This window comes from Scyliorhinus canicula, chromosome 9 (assembly GCF_902713615.1).
Source record: "Scyliorhinus canicula chromosome 9, sScyCan1.1, whole genome shotgun sequence".
Classification (NCBI taxonomy): Eukaryota; Metazoa; Chordata; class Chondrichthyes; order Carcharhiniformes; family Scyliorhinidae; genus Scyliorhinus; species Scyliorhinus canicula.
In genome coordinates, this window is record NC_052154.1 from 65,441,067 (window position 1) to 65,454,911 (window position 13,845).

At 45.5% G+C, this 13,845-nt stretch overlaps 1 protein-coding gene across 4 annotated transcripts in view; it reads left to right on the forward strand.

The window, feature by feature from the left end:
- Nucleotides 1-13,845, forward strand: part of nutf2 (nuclear transport factor 2) — a 75,772-nt gene that overhangs the window by 11,963 nt on the left and 49,964 nt on the right. For all 4 annotated transcript variants that reach the window (XM_038806810.1, XM_038806809.1, XM_038806811.1 and 1 more), the window contains 2 exons: nt 11,778-11,896; nt 12,645-12,716. In XM_038806810.1, the coding sequence (XP_038662738.1) occupies nt 11,798-11,896; nt 12,645-12,716 (171 nt within the window). In that variant the 5' untranslated portion in view covers nt 11,778-11,797. The remainder of the gene's footprint in view (nt 1-11,777; nt 11,897-12,644; nt 12,717-13,845) is intronic.

Sequence of the window (13,845 nt, forward strand, 5' to 3'; positions counted from 1 at the left end):
TGACATAATCAAATTGTCGCAAACAAGTAGACGCTAATATTTTGTCATTCAAACTTTGAAAGTCATTATGTACTACATGTAGGGTTAATGATTCTGGAGGTTGTTAATCGTGTGACACTTGATCAAGTGTCATCTGATTGTGTGGAAATTGTCTGTAACTTGTAAATATTTTTGTATTTACATCATAAAGATTTAGATTGCTGCAGTTGAGTATCTTTAATCAGTTTCATGCCGGACAGCTTGTGAGAATTGGCAACTGCAGACACTTGTAACTCATTTAATTTGGCCGTACAAGCATATCTTTGAGAACATCGTTGTGAAATGTAAAAATTATTTTTAAATTCAAGTTACACGTTTTCAACATTTTTGAGGTGGGGTTGGAAAGGGGACAAAATGTATAATGAACTAAAGAAGAAATCTGCCTGGTACCCTGGACTGTTCATTTAAAAAGAATGAGCAGTGCGATATCCACAGTTGTCAGATCTTGCATAATAAAGAGGCTAGTCACCTCCAAGCTTCAGTTAATTTGCTAAGCAGTTTCAGAACTTTCAGGTTGCACTTTTGATCATTTAATCGCGTGGTTTGATTTCATTTAATAATTTAGTTTCACAGTTTAATAGCAATTTTCTTGTGGCTAACTGATTCAACTCTGCCATCAAAACTTAACTGGGGCTGAGGTTACCACAGCTGTGCATGACCAACCATCAAGAAATTCCGGCCTGTTTATTAAAATGGTAGACAGGGAATAGGTAGGAGCCTAGATAGACAGCTGCAAGCAGAGCTGGGGCTACACCCTCCGGGGCTGGAAGGATTTCAGCTGGTGCACGGATATCTCTTTCATGAGACATATGGAGGCATGCAAGTGTGAACTGCAGAATTATCTCCTGGTTTGTTAATGACAGTGCCCAGGATATAGTAATCTTTATTGTCACAAGTAGGCTTACATTAACACTGCAATGAAGTTACTGTGAAAAGCCCCAAGTCGCCACATGCACCTGCTCAGGTACACAGAGGGAGAATTCAGAATGTCCAAATTACCTAACAGCACATCTTTCGGGACTTGTGGGAGGAAACCGGATCACCGGGAGGAAACCCATGCAGACAAGGGGAGAATGTGCAGACTCCGCACAAACTGATCCAAGCCAGGAATTGAACCTAGGACCCTGGCACTATGAAGCAACAGTGCTACCCACTGCTACCGTGCTGCCATTAATTTTCTATTCTGGGAGACTTCAAATCCTGCAGGGTTGCAGGTTATCTTACATAGTCATTGCTGCATCAGTCATTTCATTATTTGAATTGCATGGAAATTACAAAATTAAAACAGGCCATATGGCCCAAGCAGCTCTAGCTGGTGTAAACCTGTAGTCCTTGCCCTGTATGCTTTCCATGTTCCCGTATTCTTCAACCACTTGCCTATTCTTCAGTGTTGATACGGTCTCACATACAATCACTAACTCTAGTCGTGCATTCCAAATCCAATGTTTAAATAAATCACTTGCGCTAAATCTCATCCTTCTTGTGGCAGTATTTGTGATGCTGCTACTAATAGCTTTGTAAACCTGAATGCCTAAATCTTACAATTTTAGCACTTCATCCATCCTTCCCCAATTCAAAATTATACCACTCTCATTAACTGACATTGGATTTGATGTGCCATGTTTTGTCCATCCCACCATCCTATCATCCTAAGCAGCTCCTTTGATCCTCAAAATTACTTGTGTCTCTTTTATTATTGTCTTAAACATTTGAAGACTGTTCCCTCTAGCTTATATTGAAATTGTTGACGTATGCAGTGAACAGAACTGATCTCCGAGTCCATTGACAAATCGCTACCGAGGTGAATTGGCCACGCTAAAACTGCCCCTTAATTGGAAAAAATGAATTGGGTACTCTAAATTTATTTTTTTTCAAGTTGGGAGTGAATGTAACAACAGAGATTTGAGCACAAATATCTAGGCTGACAATCCAGTACAATATTAAGGGAGGGTTGCACTGTGGAAGGTGCAATCTTAAGGATGTGATGTTAAACCGAGGCCTCGCCTGCCCGTTCGAACGTACATAAGCGATCAATTTTTAGGTATGTTGAGAGGTTGAATAAACTCGGTTTGTCCTCACTGGAACGACGGAGGTTGAGGGGTGACCTGATAGAAGTCGACAAAATTATGAGGGGCATAAACAGTGCGGATAGTCAGAGGCTTTTTCTCAGAGTAGAGGGGCCAATTACTAGGGGACATAGGTTTAAGGTGCGAGGGGGGGGGGGGGGGGGGGGGGGAAGGTTTAGAGGAGATGTACGAGGCAGGTTTTTTACACACAGGGTAGTGGGTGCCTGGAACTCACTGCCGGAGGAGGTGGTGGAAGCAGGGACGATAGTGACGTTTAAGGGGCATCTTGACAAATACATGAATAGGATGGGAATAGAGGGATACGGATCCCGGAAGTGTAGAAGATTGTAGTTTAGACAGGCAGCATGGTCGGCGCAGGCTTGAAGGGCCTGTTCCTGTGCTGTACTTTTCTTTATTGTTTGTTCTTGATCGCACTTTCTCAAAGAAGAGTAGGGGCATTATCCTGGTGTCAAAGCCAATATTTATTCTTCAGTCATATCTCATATTGCTGTTTGTGGGTGGTGCTTCCTACACAAAAATTTTCTGCTGGGTTTTCCATATTACAATAATGACTGAACTTTAGAACCACTTCATTAGGTGCAAAGAGCTTTTTCGGGGGGGGGGGGGGGGTCCTTCTTAAAAAATAAAATATATTTAGAGTACCCCGTTATTTTTTTCCAATTATGGGGCAATTTGGCCAATCCACCTAACCTGCACATCTTTAGGTTGTGGAGGTGAAACCTGTACAGACACGGGAAGAATGTGCAAACTCCACATGGACAGTGTTCTGGGATCGAACTCGAGTCCTCAGCGCTATAGGCAGCAGTGTTAACCACTGCGCCATTGTGCCGCCCTAAGCTTTGGGGTGTCCTAAGGCCATGAAAGGCACAATAAAAATACAGCTTTTTACTGAGTAGCAAGTATTTTTGTTACAATTGTCTAGAAACTGGAGGATAGCAAATGTGGTCCCTTTGTTCAAGAAGGGGAGTAGAGATAACCCCGGTAACTATAGGCCGGTGAGCCTAACGTCTGTGGTGGGTAAAGTCTTGGAGAGGATTATAAAAGATACGATTTATAATCATCTAGATAGGAATAATATGATTAGGGACAGTCAGCATGGTTTTGTGAAGGGTAGGTCATGCCTCACAAACCTTATCGAGTTCTTTGAGAAGGTGACTGAACAGGTAGACGAGGGTAGAGCAGTTGATGTGGTGTATATGGATTTCAGTAAAGCGTTTGATAAGGTTCCCCACGGTCGGCTATTGCAGAAAATACGGAGGCTGGGGATTGAGGGTGATTTAGAGATGTGGATCAGAAATTGGCTAGTTGAAAGAAGACAGAGAGTGGTAGTTGATGGGAAATGTTCAGAATGGAGTTCAGTTACGAGTGGCGTACCACAAGGATCTGTTCTGGGGCCGTTGCTGTTTGTCATTTTTATAAATGACCTAGAGGAGGGCGCAGAAGGATGGGTGAGTAAATTTGCAGACGACACTAAAGTCGGTGGAGTTGTAGACAGTGCGGAAGGATGTTGCAGGTTACAGAGGGACATAGATAAGCTGCAGAGCTGGGCTGAGAGGTGGCAAATGGAGTTTAATGTGGAGAAGTGTGAGGTGATTCACTTTGGAAAGAATAACAGAAATGCGGAATATTTGGCTAATGGTAAAATTCTTGGTAGTGTTGATGAGCAGAGGGATCTCGGTGTCCATGTACATAGATCCCTGAAAGTTGCCACCCAGGTTGATAGGGTTGTGAAGAAGGCCTATGGTGTGTTGGCCTTTATTGGTAGAGGGATTGAGTTCCGGAGCCATGAGGTCATGTTGCAGTTGTACAAAACTCTAGTACGGCCGCATTTGGAGTATTGCGTACAGTTCTGGTCGCCTCATTATAGGAAGGACGTGGAAGCTTTGGAACGGGTGTAGAGGAGATTTACCAGGATGTTGCCTGGTATGGAGGGAAAATCTTATGAGGAAAGGCTGATGGACTTGAGGTTGTTTTCGTTAGAGAGAAGAAGGTTAAGAGGTGACTTAATAGAGGCATACAAAATGATCAGAGGGTTAAATAGGGTGGACAGCGAGAGCCTTCTCCCGCGGATGGAGGTGGCTAGCACGAGGGGACATAGCCTTAAATTGAGGGGTAATAGATATAGGACAGAGGTCAGAGGTGGGTTTTTTACGCAAAGAGTGGTGAGGCTGTGGAATGCCCTACCTGCAACAGTAGTGAACACGCCAACATTGAGGGCATTTAAAAATTTATTGGATAAGCATATGGATGATAAGGGCATAGTGTAGGTTAGATGGCCTTTAGATTTTTTCCATGTCGGTGCAACATCGAGGGCCGAAGGGCCTGTACTGCGCTGTATCGTTCTATGTTCTATGTAAACTGAACAGCTGCCTTTAAATCCCAAGTACAAAAATGTTTGGTGATGTTATTCCTGTGTTCACAATATGACATTGATCAAGCTTGGAGCCCAAACTTGGGTGTATTGCATTGGTACAATGTCTTTTCTGCCATAAAATGTGGCTTTCAGTTCTCCCAAATCAACAGTAATATAAAAACAAAATGTTGGAATCTGGAACAAAATCCGAGAACGCTGGAAAAACCCAGCAGGTTTGGCACTATCTGTAGTGAGAGAAACCATCATTTCCAGCATTCTTTCTTTTCATCTCAAGTCATTAGCTTCCGAGGGTGTACAAAAATAAGCTTCATGTAGCAGAGTACCCATGATTTGCCACAAAATTGACAATCTTAACAGGAAACATAAATATCTGGCTATCTTTTGTAATTGAGTGCAGATGACCAGAGATAAAAAAGGACCAGATGGGGTCCAGCCTTCTCAGGATTTTGAGGTTATGCATGTTATGAATATCTGAGCCAGTCGGGTCCCATATTCAGTTTGTATCTGCTGACGTCCACTGGGGTGGTCGTGGTTCTGGAATTAGTTTCTGCGTCTCTAAATTGCGAAAGAAAAACATTCATGCCTTAACTTGTGATCATCATTCAGGAGCTTGAATTGCACATGTTTGGAGATGGAATCCAGTTGAGCTGTTGTCGTCTCCCTCCCCCATGTTTTCGGCCAGTAATGTCAGGGCTCACAGTAATGGCCACTTGGGGAAGGTGAGAGTGGAATTATTCTTAGGAGAGAAAATGAGTAAGAATAAAAATTACTAATGAAGATACATTAGGTTAATGTGGAGGGCTACATCTCCTGTAACTTCAGTGATCAGAGTTTATTTTACTTTGAAATGGTTTGGTTTAAATCTGGTTTTAGCTTTTGGAAATGTTTGAAATTTTTTGGAAGGTTTGAAGTTTTTTAAATTGGAACTGAAGCTCCACATACTTGCCACTTCAGTACAACAGAAGCTGAACTGATTAAAAAATTTTTTTTAGAGTACTCAATTCATTTTTTCCAATTAAGTGGCAATTTTGTGTGGCCAATCCATCTAGCTTGCACAGTTTTGGGTTGTGGAGGCGAAACCCATGCAAATACGGGGAGAATGTGCAAACTTCACACGGACAGTGACCCAGAGCTGGGATCCAACCTGGGACCTCGGCGCCGTGAGGCCGAAGTGCTAACTCACTGCACCACCGTGCTGCGCTCTGAACTGATCTTAAAAGAGCAAATTTGTTCCTGCAGCATGTAATCTTATCCCCAAGTGTTTTCCATTTGTTTGGTCTTTTTTAAAATTCATTTACGGGATGTGGGTGTAGCTGGTTAGGCCAGCATCTATTGCCCAACCCTAGTTGCCCTTCAGAAAATGGTGGTGAGTTGCCTTCTTGAACCACTGCAGTCATTGAGGTGTAGATACACCCACTGTGCTGTTAGGGAAGGAGTTCCAGGAAGTTGCTCCAGCGACAGTGAAGGAGCGGCGATATATTTCCAAGTCAGGATGGTGAGTGACCTGGAGGGGAGCCTCCAGGTGGTGGAGTTCCCAGGTATCTGCTGCTCTTGTTCTTCTAGATGGTAGTGGTTGTGGGTTTGGAAGGCGTTGTCTAAGGAACCTTGGTGCATTACTGCAGTGCATCTTGTGCATAGTACACACGGCTGCCACTGTTTGGCAGTGGAGGAGTGTCTGAATGTTTGTGGAAGGGGTAACAATCAGGGCTTTGCCCTAGAAGGCGTCGAGCTTTTTTTTTTTAAATTTAGAGTACCCAATTCATTTTTTCCAATTAAGGGGCAATTTAGCCTGGCCAATCCACCTAGCCTGCACATCTTTGGGTTGTGGGGGTGAAACCCACGCAAACACGGGGAGAATGTGCAAACTCCACATGGGCAGTGACCCAGAGCCGGGATCGAACCTGGGACCTCGGCGCCGTGAGGCTACAGGGCTAACCCACTGAGCCACCATGCTGCCCTGGTGTCGAGCTTCTTGAGTATTGTTGGAGATGCACTCATCCAGGCAAGTGGAGAGTATTCCATTACACTCCTGACTTGTGCCACGTAGCTGGTGGACAGGCTTTGGGGGAGTGTCAGGAGGTGAGTTACTCGCCATAGGATTCCTAGCCTTTGACCTGCCCTGGTAGCCACAGTATGAATGTGGCTATTCCAGTTCAGTTTCTGATTAATGGTAACCCCCAGGATGTTGATTGTGGGGGATTCAGCGATGGTAATGCCACTGAATGTCAAGGGGCGGTGGTTAGATCCTCTCTTGTAGGAGATGGTCATTGCCTGGTACATGTATGCCGCGAATGTAACTTGCCACTTGTCAACCCAAGCCTGGATATTGTCCAGGTCTTGCTGCATTTGTGATGTGGAGATGCCAGCGTTGGACTGGGGTGAGCACAGTAAGAAGTCTTACAACACCAGGTTAAAGTCCAACATGTTTGTTTCAAACACTAGCTTTTGGAGCACTGCTCCTTCCTCAGGTGAATTGCTGCATTTGGACATGGACTGCTTCATTATCTGAGGAGTTGTGAATGGTGCTGAACATTGTGCAGTCATCCCCAAACATCCCCACTTCTGACCTTATGATGGAAGGGGAGTCATTGATGAAGCAGCTGAAGATGGTTGGGCCTCGGCCTTCTGCAGTGATGTCGTGGGGTTGAGATGATTTAAAAAAAAAAAAATTTTTATTGACATTTTTTACAGAAAATATAACAACAAACAATGAAAAGCAACACTAAAACACCATAATAACTGTAACACCCCCAAGACCGTATCAACGCATGTATCACACCACCCCCCCATAAATCCCGCCATGTCATTGATCCAGGTCTTCACGCTTGGGGGTCTCGCATCCTTCCACTGTAGCAAGATCCTCCGCCGGGCTACTAGGGATGCAAAGTCCAGCACACCGGCCTCTTTTGCCTCCTGCACTCCCGGCTCCATCCCAACCCCAAAAATCGCGAGTCCCCAGCCTGGCTTGACCCTGGATCCTACCACCCTCGATACCGTCCTCGCCACCCCCTTCCAGAACTCCTCCAGTGCCAGGCATGCCCAGAACATATGGGCATGGTTCGCTGGACTCCCCGAGCACCTGACACACCTGTCTTCACCCCCAAAGAACCTACTCACCCTCGTCCCAGTCATGTGGGCCCGGTGCAGCACCTTGAATTGGATGAGGCTAAGCTGCGCACATGAGGAGGAAGAGTTAACCCTCTCCAGGACATCAGCCCATGTCCCACCTTTGATCTGTTCCCCCAGTTCCCTCTCCCACTTAGCGTTTAGCTCCCATCCCCGACCCAGACCCCCGAAAGCACCCTGTCACTCACCCCCCTCGCGGGAAGCAAAGGGAGTCCCTTCACCTGCCGCCTAGCAAACGCCTTTACCTGCAGATACGGCGCTGTTACCAGGGCCCCCAGGCTTGTGCCTCCACAGGACGCCATCTCCAACCGTTTCCATGCTGCCCCCTCCCCCTCCATCACCCACTTGCGCACCATCGACACATTGGCCGCCCAATAATACCCCGAGAGGTTGGGTAACGCCAGCCCCCCAACATCTCTACCCCGCTCCAGGAAGACCCTCTTCACCCTCGGGTTCCCATGCGCCCAAACAAAGCTCATGATGCTGCTAGTCACCCTCCTAAAAAAGGCCCTAGGGATAAAGATGGGCAAACACTGAAAAAGGAACAAGAACCTCGGGAGAACCGTCATTTTGACAGACTGCACTCACCCGCCAGCGATAGCGGCACCATGTCCCACCTTTTAAATTCCTCCTCCATCTGCTCCACAAGCCTGGTAAAATTCAGCTTATGGAGCGTCCCCCAATTCCTGGCCACCTGCACCCCCAGGTATCTGAAACTCTTCACTGCCCTCTTAAACGGGAGCCTCCCAATTCCCTCCTCCTGATCACCCAGGTGTACTACAAATACCTCACTCTTGCCCAGATTTAACTTGTAGCCCGAGAAGCTCCCAAACTCAGCCAACAGCTCCATCACCCCCGGCATTCCCCCCTCTGGGTCCGCCACATACAACAGCAGGTCGTCCGCATACAGCAATACCCTATGTTCTTCCCCACCCCGCACCAGGCCCCTCCACCTCCCCGACTCCCTCAGTGCCAAAGCCGAAGGTTCTATCGCCAGTGCAAAAAGCAAGGGGGACAGGGGGCACCCCTGCCTGGTCCCACGGTAGAGCCTGAAGTACTCTGATCTCCTTCCATTGGTAACTACACTCGCCATCGGGGCCTCGTAGAGCAACCTCACCCATTTGATGAACCCCTCCCCGAATCCGAACCGCTCCAGCACCTCCCACAGGTACCCCCACTCAACTCTATCAAACGCCTTCTCTGCATCCAGCACCATCACTATCTCCGCCTCCCCCTCCACCGCCGGCATCATAATAACATTTAACAATCTCCGCACATTCGTGTTAAGCTGTCTTCCCTTGACAAATCCTGTCTGATCCTCGTGTATCACCCCTGGCACACAGTCCTCTATCCTGGTGGCCAGGATCTTCGCCAGCAACTTAGCATCAACATTGAGGAGTGAGATTGGCCTGTATGATCCACACTGCAAGGGGTCCTTATCCCGCTTCAGGATCAGAGAGATCAGCGCCCGTGACATCGGCGGCGGCAAAGCCCCTCCCCTCCCATGCCTCATTGAAGGCTCGCACCAACAGGGGGCTCACCAGATCCGCATACTTCTTATAACCAGGAACCCATCCGGCCCCGGCGCCTTATCTGACTGCATTTGACCAATCCCCCTGACTAGCTCCTCCAACTCTATCGGTGCCCCCAGCCCCTCCACCAGCTCCTCCTGTCGAACTTGGTCTGCAAACTACACCGTTCCCCCAGCAACCCCTCCTCCGGGGCCTCCGTGTACCTCCTATCCATGTCCAGGAGCTCCCCCACCAGTCTCTCCATCTCCCTCCTTTCCCTATGGGCCCGGATGGAAATCAGCTCCCCCCGGATCACTGCTTTCAGAGCCTCCCAGATCATCCCCACCCGGACCTCCCCCATGTCGTTGGTCTCAAGATACCCCTCAATACTTCCCCGGACCCTCCTACATACCTCATCAGGCAGCATCCCCACATCCAGGCGCCACAGCGGGCGCTGGTCCCGCGCCTCCTCCATCTCCAGATCAACCCAGTGATCTGGGCATGGTCTGAAATTGTTATGGCCGAATACTCGGCATCCTGCACCTTCGGGATCAATCCCCTGCTCAGGACGAAAAAATCTATTCGGGAGTAAACCCTATGTATGGAGCTGAGATGATTGACCTCCAACACTACAACCATCTTCCTTTATGCCAGGTTTGACTCCAACCAGCAGAGAGTTTTCCTCAATTCCCATTGACTCAGTTTTGCTAGGGCTCCTTGATGTCGTACTGGGTCAATTGCTGCCTTGATGTCAAGGGCAGTCACTCTCGCCTCACATCTGGCATTCGGCTCTTTTGTCCATGTTTGAACCAATGCTGCAATGAGGTCAGGAGCTGAGTGACCCTGGTGAAACCCAAATTGAGCGTCCGTGAGCAGGTTATTGCCGGGTAGGTACCGCTGATAGCATGTTGATAACTCCTTTGTGAGTTTTGCTACAAAGAATTAAAACTGCTGTATTGAAGGATTTTATTGATTGGATTGAATTTAATTTCAAGTCAACCCTCATCCCTTTTGCAGATAGTTTAGTCACAACACTGTTCCTGTATATTTAATATCGTAAGTTAATCGCAACCAGCTTGGAATACTGATTTTATTGCCTTTTTTTCCAATGTTTATTCATGGGATTTGGTGATGTCAGCAGCAGAGCATCACTTTTGGCTCGATGCAGTGAAATTCTCTCCCTATCTCCCTCAACTGCACACTCTATTTCAGATGCTGCTTTAAAGCCTACATCTAACTAGGTTTCTGGTCCTAATATTCTCTTGTGTGACTTGGTGTCAAATATTTGACAATGTTGTTGTGAAGCGCATGGGGATGTTGTACTAAGTTAAAGGCAACATATAAAGTGCAATAACAATCCATTCCAAATACCGTAACAAGTTGTTGGACCAATGGTTCCAATTGGTTTCCACCGCTGAGAATTTTTTCACCCCCCTCTCTGGATATGTTGTAAGTTAGTTGATAGGGATTGACCTTTCTGATTAGTCAGCAAGTTTGTTATTGTATCATGCAACTGATGGCAGAAGGCAAACCATGCTTTATTTTTCTGTGCGGCTGTTCCTCCTATCTGATCATTGCCCGAACCCACCTTGGTCAGTAAATTTATATAGTCCCTTCAAGCCCAAATGGTTTTGCTCTTTCCTGGCTGTGAGACATTTTATTTGTGCACATTTTTATTCTTTTAATTTAATTTTTATTTGAAACATCTTAATTTGACAACTCTGGGCAGCATAGTAGTGTAGTGGCTAGCACTGCTGCCTCATCGCAGAGGATCTGGGTTCGATCCCGGCCCTGGGTCACTGTCTATGTTGAGTTTGCACATTCTGCCCATGTCTGGGTGGGTCTCGCCCCCACAACCCCAAAAAAATGTGCCGGGTAGGTGAATTGGCTACGCTAAATTGCCACTTATTTGGAAAAAAAGAATTGAGTACTCTACATTTATAATTTTTAAAAAATTGACAACTCTTTTGAGTCTGTATTTGTTCTGTTAGTAGAACATTGAATTCTGGGTGGAGTATTTAATCCTAGGGATTCTAATCCTAGGGATTCATCTTTCCAATCTCAGATTTGGGGATCACATTCAGATCCCAGTGTTAACTTGCAATTTCAATTTACCTGTCCTACATGCAGCAGGATGGATTCAAAATTTTACATATGTGAATGGGAAGACTGTTCGGGTGGATCTTCCAGTCCATCTGGGTCCATAGGGTGGCACAGCGCCAGGAGCCCGGGTTCAATTCTGACCTTGGGTGACTGTGGATTTTGCATATTCTCGCCGTGTGTGCGTGGGTTTCCTCCAGGTGCTCCAGTTACCCCCCACAGTCCACAAAAGCACAGGTTAGGTGGATTGGCCATGCTAGAATAGTCTCTTGTTGTCCAAAGATTTGCAGGTTAAGTGAGTTTGGGAGGGTCAGTGCAGACGCGCTGGGCTGAATGTCTTCCTTCTGCACTGTCGGGATCTATGGATTTACATGGATCTTTTCAGGCGACTACTGCATTGCATTAATGAAAACAGTGGAAAACCCTGTGACCTATCGTTTTCATGTTCTCTTGGATTAAAAAAAGGAAATGCAGTAACAAATGAACATTAGTCATTTTAAGTTAGTGGCATACTGAATCTTTGTTCTGCTCTGTTTTTAGTGCCTGTGGCTGTGATCAGAATGGGTGACAAGCCTCTCTGGGAGCAGATTGGAAGTGGCTTTGTACAACATTACTATCAAGTTTTTGATGCAGACAGGAGCCAACTAGGATCATTATATGTAAGTATGAACTGGGTCCTACCTACTTTATTGTTTCTTTGATGTGACTTGATTCAAGAAAATGAAGACATTTTTACATGTAACACTTCTGTAGAGATGCTTGGACACTAAGTATTGCTTTTCTACTAAGAATTAAAACATTAAAGGATTTTATTGATTTAATTTAATTTCAAGTCAACCCTCATTCCTTTGCAGATAGTTTCAATCACAACACTCTGTTCCTGTCCTATTTCCATAAGATTTACTTCTGTGTTTCTGATCTTAATGTATAGTAGTTACTCCTGATAATTATATGCCGCTTTTGGATTGTACAGTAAATAATGTAACGACTAGCACAGTGCTATAATGGTCAGATAATTTGAATTAAGCAACTTTAATTAAAAGTAGAATATTTTTATATGGGACTGTAAGACTTTTTTTGTCACTGGACATCAGCTGGGCCTTTGCACTTCATGAGATTCCGGTTAAGATGCATTGTTGGCAAATTATACAGCAGGTTTTATTCTATATTTAGTTTATTTTGCGGTTAATCTCGGCATGTTCAGCGTTGACCCTTGGGTGACAAGCAGAGCATTTATTTTCTAAACTTAAACTCTAAATTTAAGCATAGTGCCTCCTTCCAAAGGAAAAGGTAGTTTCTCTACTTGCGATATACAAGTTTGCTCTGAGAGAGCAATTGTTACTTTGCATACGTCTTGGGAGATAATTCATAAACCGATTTAATTGCTTACATGTATTTTTGCTGTAGATTGACGCATCATGCCTAAGTTGGGAAGGACAGCAGTTCCAAGGTAAAACAGCCATTGTGGAAAAAATAATTGTAAGTATTTTGGAATAAAATAACTGTTCAGAGCAGTAATAATGTTTGAATAGACACTCATATGGACACGTGTAAATTTGAATTGAACCAAATTCAATTTTCTGCTTCATATTATAAGTGCCAAACTCGGGCAGCATGGTGGCGCAGTAGGTTGGCCCTGCTGCCTCATGGCGCCTTGGTCCCAGGTTCGATCCCGGCTCTGGGATCGTGTGGAGTTTGCACATTCTCCCCGTGTTTGCGTGGGTTTCGTCCTCACAACCCAAAAGATGTGCAGGGCAGGTGGATTGGCCGCGCTAAATTGCTCCTGAATTGAGTACTCTAAATTTATTTTAAAAAATAAGTGCCAAACTCTACATTTAATTCTTTTCTTATGGTAAATTGTTGAGTTGCTTCTTTGATATTAAAACTGATCATTGAACAATGCGCTGTGGCATAGTTCAGAAAATAATAGGGGTGAGTTTTAATTTTTAACAATTTTTTTGTAGAATTTTATTCAAAACCTCTAAGCAAAATGGGGCGGCACAGTAGCACAGTGGTTAGCACTGTTGCTTCACAGCGCCAGGGTCCCAGGTCCGATTCCCGCCTTGGGTCACTGTTTGTGCGGAGTTTGCACGTTCTCCCCGTGTCTGCGTGGGTTTCTTCCGGGTGCTCCAGTTTCCTCCCACAAGTCCCGAAAGACATGCTGTTGGGTGAATTGGACATTCTGAATTCTCCCGCCGTGTACCCGAACAGGCACCGAAGTATGGCTACTAAGAGCTTTTCACAACTTCATTTCAGTGTTAATGTAAGCTTACTTGTGACAATAATAAAGATTATTGTTATTATAAAAAAATATTTTTAGTCTCCTTTTTCACATTTTCTCCCAAATTAAAGATTATTATTATTATGTATTTTTAACTGAAAATACTTACAACATACAGATGACAAATGGCTGCAGACGATTCTTGGTGTTGAACTGTATTGTATAGATCACACGAGCAAAATGGGGCGGCACAGTAGCACAGTGGTTAGCACTGTTGCTTCACCGCACCATGGTCCCAGGTTCGATACCCAGCTTGGGTCACTGTCTGTGCGGAGTTTGCACGTTCTCCCCGTGTGCGCATGGGTTTCCTCCGGATGCTCCGGTTTC